The sequence below is a fragment of the Gymnoscopelus braueri genome, assembly GCF_963280865.1.
Source record: "Gymnoscopelus braueri genome assembly, chromosome: 9".
In the NCBI taxonomy this organism is placed as follows: domain Eukaryota; kingdom Metazoa; phylum Chordata; class Actinopteri; order Myctophiformes; family Myctophidae; genus Gymnoscopelus; species Gymnoscopelus braueri.
In genome coordinates, this window is record NC_137610.1 from 54473838 (window position 1) to 54486929 (window position 13092).

General features: G+C 40.3%; 1 protein-coding gene across 1 annotated transcript; it reads left to right on the forward strand.

The window, feature by feature from the left end:
* Window positions 1–2129: 2129 nt before the first annotated feature.
* Window positions 2130–12848, forward strand: LOC308091700 (mixed lineage kinase domain-like protein). The gene is made up of 11 exons (XM_080437377.1): window positions 2130–2175; window positions 7117–7569; window positions 8299–8448; window positions 9176–9362; window positions 9528–9628; window positions 9720–9855; window positions 10443–10539; window positions 10821–10960; window positions 11153–11202; window positions 11326–11472; window positions 12063–12848. The coding sequence occupies exons 2-11, from the start codon at window positions 7122–7124 to the stop codon at window positions 12122–12124; spliced, it is 1518 nt and encodes a 505-aa protein (XP_080293503.1). The 5' UTR covers window positions 2130–2175; window positions 7117–7121; the 3' UTR covers window positions 12125–12848.
* Window positions 12849–13092: the final 244 nt, after the last annotated feature.

Sequence of the window (13092 nt, forward strand, 5' to 3'; positions counted from 1 at the left end):
TACAAGAATTATATATATATATATATATATATATATATATATATATATATATATATATATATATATATATATATATATATATATATATACCAATCATATGCAGTTTATTTATTACAGTATGTTATATTTTCATTTGCTTAAAGACAAAGAGCTTTTCTTCAAAAAGACTCAAGAACTGTCAAGATTTGTGGTGCGTGAATGAGGGGCCCATCATTGATGACCTGCAAAGTGAGGGTACATGAGGAAATGGCCGCCAACGTCCATGCTGACAACACACTCCAAGCACTAGTGAGGAGGATCCTTGACAGTGTGAACAGCAACAGGGCAAGATTGCCTCGAAAGCAGATCTCGTCACCTAGTCACTGCAGGACCACAATCGAAACAAGCCCTCAGGGCTTATCCTAGTTTTAGCATTATTGTATAACTGTACCTATGTACTTTTTGCAAACTGTTAATAAAGTATTCAATCAATCAATCAAAGTAAACTTATTTTGATTATTTTGTTTCAAACAATTGATTTTGTTCGTAAATAGCTGTGGAATAATTGGGATTATGAATTGTGTGTCATTATTGGTCTTGGAACATAAAGTAACTCGACAGGTTGATTCAAGCCTGATGTTAAAGACCAAGACCACTTTGGTGAAGGTTTGGGTTGTGTACAGTAGTTACCTTGCCATGATGTAACTCCAAAGGTGGACAAGAAATAAAAAATAATTGCTCCAGTGATTAGAAATTGATCATTCAAAATATGCTCCTCATTGACTTACATTGGACTTGCATCGTACGTTGAAACAACTCTTGTTGATTTTGCCATTTTTATTAGGAAGAAAACCTCAGACATAATTTTTATTAAACAAAAAACTGTACTGGGTTTGGTGATGTTCTATAGTATCTGAATCAAATTGGTTTGTGTTTGTTTATGTGCTAAAAGAGTGACTTTGAGAGCTGTTTTAGCGTACAATGTAATGTCAATGAGAAGCATATTTTGAATTATCAATTTCTAATCACTGGAGCAATTATTTTTGGACCTTTGGCAAGGTAACACAACCCAAACCTCTACCAAAGTGGTCTTGCCCTTTAAGTGGAGCTCACCTCACATTTGTTTGTGGTACCCTATGTGTGTAACAGGTTTGCTATTACATACGTTTAAATTTGTTATCGTGTGTATAACATAATTTTGTGTATGGTGCGTTTCACAGATATGACTTGATTTAGTAAAGAACTTATTTTTAGTCTGCAGTTTAAACATGTAACTTCACATAAATGTAATTGAATTGGATTTCTGTCCAATCCATACTGCCAGGATTATTTAGATTGTAAAAAGGAGCACTTTGCTACAAATAAAGCCAGCCTTCCTTTTATGGACTTTTTGCTTTATTGTTTCATATTTAGTTTGTGCATGGAATAGTCAATTAACTGGACCAATAGCCAATTAAACGACTTTATTGCGACATTCCTGGTGCACAAAAATTTGATCAAATTTGTTCTACTGCTATAAGGATAAGGATAATTCCTTTTAACAGGACGTTCATGAAAGTCCTTGCGGGCTTGTTTCCAATGAGGGCCTGTGAGCAATTAGGGGTTAAGAGTCTTGCTCAGGGACAAATTTCATCGACACATATGCTGGCGTGGCCTGGAATCGTACCTGGGGCAACCAGGGCCTCTGGCTCCCTAGGCGGGCTCACTAACCACTCAGCTATGCCACCAGAATATGGAATGCCCTACCAACGGGCATAAAAAAGTATTACTCTCCTTCAAAACCGATCTAAAAGAGCACCAACAGGTGGCTGCAATTTGTAACTGGCCCCTGTAAAAAAGCCCCCCCCCCCCCCCCACCCCCAAATGTTTACTGTACATATTTTTCTTTTTTTTATTACTACTCATATATATGATGTTTTGCATATTATTGTATATTATTGTTTGTTTTTAAATGTCTTGATGAATTGAATACACAGGACCTCAGGAAACAAGCCCTGGACTTATTGGATAATCCTTTTAGCATTCTTTTGTATACATCTGTGCCACCGTGCCTTTTATGCAAACAAGAATGAAGCAAGAAGAGAGGGAGGGGCAGAGAGCATTAAACCAAGCTCTAGTTTCATTTTAGTTTCATTTTAGTAACAGTGTGACCAGGGTGTGTGAACAGGCGCGCTGCATCCACACTCACCACCACAGGTAAATGACTTCCTTAAGTTCTTGAATGTGTTTTATTGAAATCAGTTGAAGTTGCTAAGTCGCCTGCTTTCTTTTTATAATGTCCACAGGTTTGTCAGGGGCTTCAAATACGATATGAAGTTGTATTCGTTTCCTTTTTGCCGATGGTAGGAACGTGATTCATACGTCATCCAGTCAGGGCTATCTGTGGTATTCAACAACAGTGGTGGACAGTAACTAAGTACATTTACTTAAGTACTGTACTTAAGTACATATTTTAGGTATTTGTACTTTACTTGAGTATTTCCAATTTCCAATACTTTTACTTCTACTCCACTACATTTCAGTGGCAAATATTGTACTTTTACTCCACTACAATTAAACACATATTATTATTAATGTATTAAACATACATTAACCTTTAGCCCTATTTTATACCTAGGCTATTTGAAAATAGCCGATCTACAAGCTCACAACGCGCCGCATGTGAGCTTCTAGATCGTCTATTTTCCAATATTTTAGTACTTTTACTTTTTGTACTTTAAGTTCATTTTGATACCGATACTTTTGTACTTTTACTCAAGTAAATGTTGAATTCCGGACTTTTACTTTTGCAGTGTTGATACTTTTACTTAAGTAAAACATTTGAGTACTTTTTCCAGCACTGTTCAACAATACAAAATACCAGAAGCATTACTGTAGCCTATTCATAAATATGAAACGTGTAGTATGGCTTTTCATATGACCTGCTTTACCGGAGTCATAACTGGAGACATACCTAATTAAGCCTCGTGAGTTTCTTTCTTCACGTTCTCTTTAACTGGAGAAGCACTGTTATGCCTGTAACACTTTAATTACACGTTGTGTTGGAAAGGATGAGCTTCCAAAGACATTTAACAAACATCACAATATTCCACATGTCCTCTCTCATAACACATTTTGCTGGAGACCCCCTGGAACCCCCTCAAGGACCCCTAGCGGTCCCCGTACCCCACTTTGAGAACCACTGCTGCAAAGCTCCATTCAGGGCCTAAAATCTATTATGATGTGCACCCTTAACTGTCCCCAAATTAAATCCCCTTACTCTAGTGATACATTAAAAAAGCAACATGGCATTACGTCAGTAAAAGGAGTTCCTTTTTTAGAAGTGATTTCGACACGATGGTTTGACATCAGGGATTCCAGGGATCAGGGAGACGGCAGGACCAGTTTATCTTGTCTAGACTTGTCATGTTTATGCATGGTAGGTATTATGACCTGAAGAAACCTTTGTGCTGAGGATCCAGATCAAAATTATTGTACTCTTATGTACCTGTGTGCACAAGACTTACTGTAACACACATTGAACCTGAAAACACTGTTATGAATCTATCACAATATAATTTAATTTCGCTGCAATCTGAGTCAGGGGTAGGGCTTGATAAAGCATTATGCTTCTCCCTGTCCCCCCTTTCTACACTGAAGAATTCTCACTGTTATATTAACTCTGAGAGTGTAACTACACTGTAACTAAAGTAATAACGTCTATTACCGGGTGCACGGTTCAGTGTGTGTGTGTGTGTGTGTGTGTGTGTGTGTGTGTGTGTGTGTGTGTGTGTGTGTGTGTGTGTGTGTGTGTGTGTGTGTGTGTGTGTGTGCGCGCGCGCTCTGAGGAAGGCTCATGCCAAAACACGTTGTAGCTTGAAAACCTGAGTGTGTGTCTCTGATCCTTTTGATGTGTATGCTCTGCTAGTCCGCACCTCTCCAACCTTTGGGTGTGTGCTATTCTGTATAGAGATAATATGTGGGTTATAGAAATCAAGGACGCAGGAGGGGGGGGGGGTGGTTTGAACATACTCAGTTCCATTGGGGGGGGGGGATATCCCTCCCTCTTTTGGGATGAAGAAAAAAAAAATCTACACTTCATGGAGTAAACTTTTTATACCTAATTATAGGGTTGTAGTCGAGACCACCTAAAGCGAGTCCAAGTCAAGACCAAGTCCGAGGGGGGGCGAGTCCGAGTCAAGACCGAGTCCGAGAGGCCAGGGAGGGGGTCGAGTCCGAGTCAAGAGCGAGACCGACGGGAGGCAAGACCGAGTCGAGGCCGAGACCGACCGGAGGCGAGACCGAGTCGAGACCGAGACCAGATTTTTTTTTTTCTTATTCGATAGAAAATGTTCAAATCAGCCTCATGGTGGCGCTATGACAGGCCACAGGAAACTTTGCACACTCCCTAGAGGCCAAGGAAAAACCCTTGCCCTGCATTTTTCACATCTGCCTGTTAGAGCGCCACCAGGAGGCTGACTTTGTAAAACAAATTTGTTGCTATTACTCCTTCAGATTCTGTCCAAAAATCACGCAAATCAGTACACAGTATCTCTATAGTCATGTGATCAAGACGGATGTGTCCGATATGTCATATTGCATCCTAATTTGCTAACATTAGCTTCCAAAGTTTGCAGGATAGGTCAGTTTGGAACAAAATGCCTCAAATCATGAACGCAGCTTGCGATTTCCGTGAAATTTTCCACACACATTCCCACTAGAGAGGAAGAAATGCCGCCCTTTTCACATTGGCCTGTTATAGTGCCACCAGGAAGCCACAATAACCTACCTGACCTGGCGGAGACCTGTGCTCCGAGGAGCCCTTTTTCTAATTTTGTTTTGTTTTTATTTTGACATTTAAAAAATTCTTTGCATCTTTTAATGAATGGCAGAGCAATTAGCTATTTAGTTATTTTTACTGAATTAATTACATCTCAATGGTAAACCTAGACCAAACAACAATGACCAAATTGACCAATGAGCCATTATCATCATTTCACATTAATGTTCCTTACAGACAGAACAATGAAAACTACTCCCCTTTAATGACAAGGAGCCATCATTACATAGCACATCGATATGTGCTACTTTAATGACTGAATTACATGTGAATGGTAAAGTTATTGACCAATCAATGACTAAGTCTCACACCCCAGCAATTAATCAGTGTTTCAAACACTGGTGAGACATTCGATTTAAACGCACTGTCATTCAATATGCGTTTGCATGTAAACGTCATAATAACAGGCTACAATAGTTATATATATATTTTAAAAAAAGCAGATCTACAAGCTCACAATGCGTCCCATGACGCATTGTGACCAGGCCTGGAATTTCATCATTTTAGGCCAGGGGCAAGGCCACTTGACCTTTTGTCATTTTTTAGGGCACAAAGGCCAAATGCCAGGGCTTTTTTTTAAAGTCCACAGACATGATGAATTTAATTTGAAGGTTAAGGATGATTTTATTTTAATATAGTACAAGAATAGTATAACTATCTGTGTAATATAACCCATATTGGCAAATGACCAATATTTGTACTAAGTTATATTGGTCTCAATATTTGTCACATTCAGCCCTGGACTTCACTGACTGAAGTAGGGGTCATATGAATCACATTAGATTCACAGATTTTATGTATTTTCCCCACAAATTATTTTCATTCAAATTAAATGTGATTGAACTTAGTTGATTTTGCACTATTTAAAATATAATATTTCTTAATTATTAATAATTGAAGCTTGTAGATTGGCTATTTTCACCAGTTTTTAAATAATAATAATAAAAAAAGGAACATACAAGGTTTCCACCCAACAGCGACGGTTCTGTATCAGTACATGAGTCAGTTTTAGCATATTTCATTCTAATTGGCTACGATGACTGCCTATGAATTTCATGGCCTGGGTAGGTAAACCTGGCCTGGCGTAGATATGCCCTGTTGCGCACAGCAGAACAACAGGTGAAGGCAATGAACTTAAAGAGGACTGTGCTGCGCAGCAAAAATGGCTCAAACTATGTCAAACTGTCACATGGCTGAAATAAACTTTCCATTTAGATCATTGTTGACAAACAAACAGAACATGGATGTTGTTTGCAAAAGGATTATTTATTTCTTGTCCATTTGTTTGTGAGGTGAGATCACAGCTTCTCTCTACTTTTGTGTGATATTGATAGCCTATAACTTTGAATTTGTTTGCAGTTCATTTATATTGCTTACTGGATATTAAGACTCTAATAATTTTGGGATTTCGCTGTATTTTGTCAAATGTATTAATCTATATTTATCTGTTGATCAAGCGTCGGGTTTTGTGATCAGATGCGCACATGCGCTGTCAGCCACTGGCAATCAATAATGTGCGCAAGGAAACCTTACTGAAATTAATTTATTTATTAAAACAACCACAGGCTACACAGTGAACACACAATAAATAAACACCTGGAAAGCTTGCGCTGTTAGTGGAAATAATTTTAAAATAATATAAACAAGAGGGACATGGCAGAGTGTGTTCTGCTGCTGCTGCGCTGTCAACCACGAGATGATGCGCTCCAAGACAGCTGTCCATAAGCGCCAGACAGCTCTCTTAGAATGTTAATGTGAATAGGCTCCTCATAATATGGGTATAATAAAATTATTTCATTGCATTGTAGTGACTTGGTCTTGGACTCGAGTGGACTCGGTGGGGGCAGAGTCCCGAGTCCCTTAGTCCGAGTCAAGACCGAGTGAAATTATGGGCGAGACCGAGACAAGACCGAGTGAAATTATGGGCGAGACCGAGACAAGACCGAGTAAATCAAATAGCGGTCTCGAGACCGAGACCGGTCTCGAGTACTACAACCCTACCTAATTAACCGAATTAATGTAACAAAAACAAAAAAAAGTAACAAAATGTTATGAAAGTAATGTAACGAAATGTTCGTGCGCACACGCGAGCGCACACGCTAGGAAGTGGGAACACATGCATGCGTCCCCTTCGGTTCTACAATGCCCTCTGCATCCTTGATAGAAATCCAATCCAATCCAATTAGGCCTGCTCCATTCAAGTCCAGTACTGTCCAGTCCATGTTCTATTCAGTTCATTTCCATCTGGCTCATTTCAGGATTCAGTCTATTGCATTTCAACCTGTGTCTGTCCCCCTTTCTACCCTCTCTCATTTCAGTCGTCATGGATTTAGAATGCATCTTCGCCATAGCAAAGCAACTCTACGCTCTCTGCGAGAAGGTCAAGGCCAACAAGAAACAGTGCCGCCGCCTGGCCTGGCGCGTGAAAGGGCTTGAGGAACTGCTGCTGAAAATCAGGCGAAAAGAAGCTGCTGGTGAGAACTCTGACGAGGTGGAGACGGCCCTCAAGGAGCTCAAGATCACACTGGAATCCGCTAAAGAAAGTGTCGAAAAATACACCTCTGCTACTTTCCTCGCGCGCATGTTGAAGGTCAACAGCCGCGGGGACGAGTTTGTGAGTTTGAACGAGCGTCTCAACGACGCATTCCAGGTGCTGTCCCTGAATCTGCAGGTGGACATGGATCATAATCTACACAAGCTGTTTGACGTGGCCTTTCGGCAGAAAGAGGATGAAACAGACAGGGAGGAGGATCATTCAGAGCTCCAGAAAAGTGAGAGGAGGGGGGTATTACCATCATTTGTGTATTTAGACACTGGTTCTCAAACCTTTTTGTGTCAAGGACCCCCCCAAAGAAATATTTTCATTGGGCCGCGAACCCCCATCTGAAAATGTTTTGTGCCAGGGAACCCCAGAAAAGAAGATTTGTGCTAAGAAATGCTAAATTATTCAACATTTTCCTCTTTTTTTCCCCAAACAAAATAGCAGATGTACAAGCTCTCAGAGCGGCACTAAGTGTAAGCTTGTATATCTGCAATTGTTTAATAGTCAACCTATAAAATAAGGATAAAGTGGTTCAAATGGTGATGATGTATTAACACATTTATCTGGGGGCTAAATTTGCTAATTTAGCCCCCAGATGAATACACTGAGGTTACACTGAGGTTAGCCCATGGTTAGCCCCCCCCCCCACTTTGAGCCAATGTGCTACAGTATATAGCTCAAATCTAAAATGACACAGATGCTTTCCCGGATTGACTGGGTTATGACATCTATCATTGTACCTTTGAGCCCAATGTAGGTCTTACTTTTTCCCTCTGTATGGGAGGGTGTACCATGTCAAACTACATGCCCGAAATACAGCATTTTGATATAAAATGTATGTATTGCTGTAGCAGAGATGCACTCTTTCACTTGCATGAAAGAGCACATGGATCAGTTTCGTCTTATGAACGTAGCCGTGATTGTGTGATTGGCTTTAATATCAGAATGTGTTTCACAGTGCTACAACATATGATGGACCAACAGGATGCTATGTTGGAGAAGCAGGATGCTATGTCAGAGAAACAGGATGCTGCGTTGGAGAAACACGATGCTATGTTGGAGAAACAGGATGAATCCCATGAAATGCTGAAAATAATTGGTAACATGCGTAAGTAAACAACAATAACGTCTCATTAGTACTTGGGCCGCTTTTTTCTGTGTAGCCTACACCAAATGTCCTCGCCAAAAATAGCCAATCCACAAGCTCACAACGCGTTGCAGCACGTTGTGAGCTTGTAGATCGGCTAATGTTCCCCCCAGAATATGGATGCTGGGGTTTGATGAAGCTAAATTATATTGCTTGGCATGGATCAGTCTGTTTTGCTAAAACTTGAGAGCTGTGAACAGAGGGCCTAAAATGCTATAAGGCCGGAATGCAAGGAGTTATGGTCGCATGTCACATCTGCTACAGTATAGGGAGTAGAGTGCATGGGAGAGAAGTTAGCGCTAACAAGCTCAGTAGAAGAGATCAAATGTTTGATTGTTTTTCCTTTAGCCAATTATGAGCTGACAGTCAGGGAAGAGCAAGTCAGTCTATCTGTGTGCTTTGCTGGTGTATGATGTACGTGTTTGTTGTGTGAATGTTACACAGTAAATAAATCATTCTATCACCATTCAATATTTCATCTGAGTCAAGGAATGTTCTGATCTTTTGAGAGTTTCAATTCCGTTATATAATATGAGACTGGAGTCCATAAATTATTAGCAAGGATTTGAATTTCCATGTCAGGTTGGGGGGGAGGGGGAGCCAGTTTCGAATAATGGATCATGTTTCACTGACAGCTGTCTGATGATTTATTTTTCTATCCCATTCATGGTTTTTCCATCATCAACAGTATACAACTTGAGTATCACTGCTAAAGACAGCCGAGAGATTAAAGACATCCGAGAGATTAAACCTGAGGAGCTGATCTTTATTTCCAAAGAGCCTGTCATGAAAACTGACATGTCAGAACTCTACAAAGGAGAATACCAGAAATTTACAGTGGCCATCAAACACTATCCAGCCTCCACTAGTCCAAGGTTTGTGGCATATATATTTTAATTGATAAAATGGTTATAAGGGGTCTAAGGGGTCCTTGACCTGAAAAACATTGAAGACCCCTGCTAAGTGATATGATAAATTATCACATGGGCCCAAGAGTTCATTTCGATTGTCTTAATTGTCTTTAATCGTCTCCCTGAAAGCGAGGTGAGGAGGATATTCAACAGGGAGATCCGAACCATGAGGCACTTTGAGTCACCAAACATACTGCGAATGTTTGGCATCTGTGTCCAGAATGAGAATGGTGAGTGAACTTTATCATTTTGTGTTCTATTTTGCACTGGAACAAAAAAAAAATGGTGGTTCACATGAGGTGTCCTTCTCCCTGCCTGTAGGACCCAGTCCGAACTACCTCATAATTACGGAGTACTGTGAGAGGGGAAGTCTTAGAAAAGTGTTGGACTCGAAGCGCAAACTACCGTGGGACAGGAAAGCTCGAATGTGTTTGGATGCTGCACTAGGCATCTACAGGTGAGTTCTCAGTGGTAGAGAAATCAATTAGATTAATAAGTAAGAAGGAGTAAGGGTTGACGTGGTAGGCTGTATTTTGTGCTCAGATAAAACACAGCCAAGATAGTAATAAAGGGGCACTCCGCAGAGCAGCTGGAGAGTGTCAACCATCCATACTGCAATGGGTCGACCACTCCGTCCTCGCATTTAATCCTCTCCAGGGGTGGGGCTTAGGCGCGAGTGGAGGACACGAGGAGAGTGAGCGAGTGACCGACTTTGGGGGATTGGAATTCAGCTTATGGGAAAAATGCATTGTCTTTTTCTGAGTGGAACCAGAAAATGGCCGCTACTGCTATGACCTATAAGTGTTCCAACTGTGTTCCAAAAATAAACAAATTAGTCTGGCAATTTTACTCATATGGATATGGAGCATTAATTGACGGCAAAAGGGTACACATTTATCCAAATAAAAATAAAGTAAATAAAGAAAATAAAGTATTTGATGACAGTGATACTGTATGAGGGCCTTGTCATGAGGCATGACTTTTACTTTTTCTGTTACAATTTGGTTCTGATGAATTACACTGATAACTATTTTTTCATCTTAGATTACATCAAGAAGAACAAGTCAAATCTACTAAGACTTATGTCCATGGAAGTCTCAACAGCAACAAGTTCCTGGTCGATGAAGATTTCAGAGTTAAGGTATGAGGGAGTTAAAAACAAATTGCATTTCATATTTGTGATATGAAGGGATTCATCATATGTTCTTGCATACTTCTTTTCTTTTGTTCCTGGCTCAATACTTTTGAAATGCATATAATCTTTTAAAAGTCACAATGTTATGTATAATATTCCTTTGTGAGTTTTGTTTTCTAGACAGAGATAAGTCATCACTTTAGTACATCGGTATATTTTCTATATGGTAGATATTATATCATATTTAGTAATGATTCCCCCTCATTGGTTGTCTGTTTTGTGACTAGCTGGGTGGTTTGGAGCTGGTACAAACAGAGACGTCCTTGAGAAGGAATAGAAACCCAAAGAAGAGCTCCCTGCGCTACCGATCACCTGAACAGCTGGAGAGTGTCAACCATCCATACTGCAAGATATGTGAGATTTATAGGTCAGTCCTCTAAACAATAAGAAAAGAAGAATAACATTTGAAAACAAATGTACAAAAGAATATAATAAGTCACAAAACAATACAATGCTGCATGGGATAATCCATTAACTATAAGTGGACCTATAGCCAATAACGTAACTGAATGAACCAACCCACACTGTGTTTTGTTTGTTTGTTGTTTGTTTTTTCCAGTCTAGGAATGGTCCTGTGGGAAATCGCAACCCGGAAGAAACCCCTTGACGGTGTGTGTCCTGAAAAGTGAAAACAGTGGTTAATGCAGACTGTACCTTTCTTGTACACTTTACAATTACACAATCACCTGTACCTGATTGCTTAATGTATCATAACCATTTCTCTCATAACAGATTGTACCACCCATATGGAGATCCATAAGAGAGTGTGTGAGGACAAGCAAGTGTTAGAACCACTTCCTGACGACTGCCCTGAACTGCTGGGAGAACTGATCAATGCCTGTCGTGCGTATGACGCTTCTCAAAGGCCAACGGCTGGAGGTAATTGTGTTTTGCTTGTTTTTTTTTTAAAGAAGGAGAGTAAAACCTGCGTGTGACTAACCCCAGGTATGATCTCTAATCAATGACTAGATCATACCTCATATTAGATGCTAATGTTCTAAACATCATGTATGCTGTATGCCTGGCCTGCTATCTGTATAGGTATATATATCTTTATTTGTTTTATGTAAGCTGATCTCTTTCCCTTTGCTCTCGCTGTACCTCTCTCTTCTCACTGCCCACTACAAAATGATGGAGCGTTCACACATTTTTCTTTTCATCCCATTGTTCCTTACACCTGTAAACCTGTTATGTGACAGATAAAGCTGATACTGATTCTAATTCTGATCGTGTGAAAACAATAGATATAGAATAAGGCCTTGGCCAAACTCAACTCACCCCTGGGCAATTTATTTCAGTGCTGGTAGAACTCAAGTCTGTAGAGACAGACACTTGTCACATGCTTGTCTACTCACCCCTCATTACTGTTTCTGTTATTGTTTCACATCAATAGTTTTATGTTACCTCATTTCAACTTATGCCTATTGATGCAAAATATCCCCAAAATGATATTTATATGTGTTCTACAGTGCTGGTGGACCAGCTACGCAAGGTGGTGGAGCAGGTGGTGAAGGATCTGGAGGAGGAGTAAGAAGAAAAGAAGAAAATGTTTTTGATAAATGGATTATCATTTATGATGTTCATTCAGAACTGATGTGTAATTCTCTATTATGTCCATTAGAAATCTTGTATTATTCTTCAACTGTATTGCATTATTTTCTATCGTCTCTCTCGGGTGGAAACCTCCTATGTCCTCAACTGTTAAAAAAAATAGCAGATCTACAAGCTCAAAACGTGTCGCTTCACGCTGCATTTCGAGCTTGCAGATCTGCTATTTTTTATCTTTTGTGTGACGCTGTAGTATGACCAAGTAGGGCGTTAATTTACGAAACAAACACAAAAAGTTAAAATATGGAGATAAGAGGTTTCTGCCCGACAACAATTTGATTGATTATCTTACTGTAGTCAACCGACACTGATTTGGGGGATTGAAAAGGCCCCTTGGTTGCTCTTCCCACTCAGTTCACGCTGGGCAAGTTCTAGCCGGTTGAGTGTCTAAAGTTTAAACCGAAGTACCGGAATGTGGCGGACGTACCGCCCAAGGAAATGACGTTAACGCTTTACAAATCTGTTTACAGTCGCTGTGAATTAAACGAGCATTTTGATTGGTCAAAAGACATAGTTTCTGGGGGAAATACGTACGAGGGAAGTCCCGCCCCTATAGACACTCTCTGCATTATTTAGGTCAGGGGTCTTCAACAGGGGGTCCGGGACCCGTAGGGGGTCCTCAGAGTTACTATAGGGGGTCCGCCAATCTTGAACCCTAGCATCCCTATTCTGAGGGGAACATTAGCCAAAAATAGCCGATCTACAAGCTCACAACGCCTCGCGCTGCGAGGCGTTGTGAGCTTGTAGATCGGCTATTTTTGGCAAAGAGGTATAGAGGTGTAGAGGGAAAAAAGAGGGGGGGGGAAATCTGAAACACAATTTTATACAATATAGAGGGGGTCCCTGCTTCATCTCTCTCTCAGCTAGGGGGTCCTTGGGCTGAAAATGTTG

Bases quoted from the DNA above. Each gene is read 5' to 3' on its own strand.
- LOC308091700 (XM_080437377.1), top strand. From the start codon at position 7,122: ATGGATTTAGAATGCATCTTCGCCATAGCAAAGCAACTCTACGCTCTC. The intron at 9,629-9,719 runs GTGAGTGAACTT...CCCTGCCTGTAG, and splicing joins CTGTGTCCAGAATGAGAATG to GACCCAGTCCGAACTACCTC. The intron at 9,856-10,442 runs GTGAGTTCTCAG...TTTTCATCTTAG, and splicing joins GCTGCACTAGGCATCTACAG to ATTACATCAAGAAGAACAAG.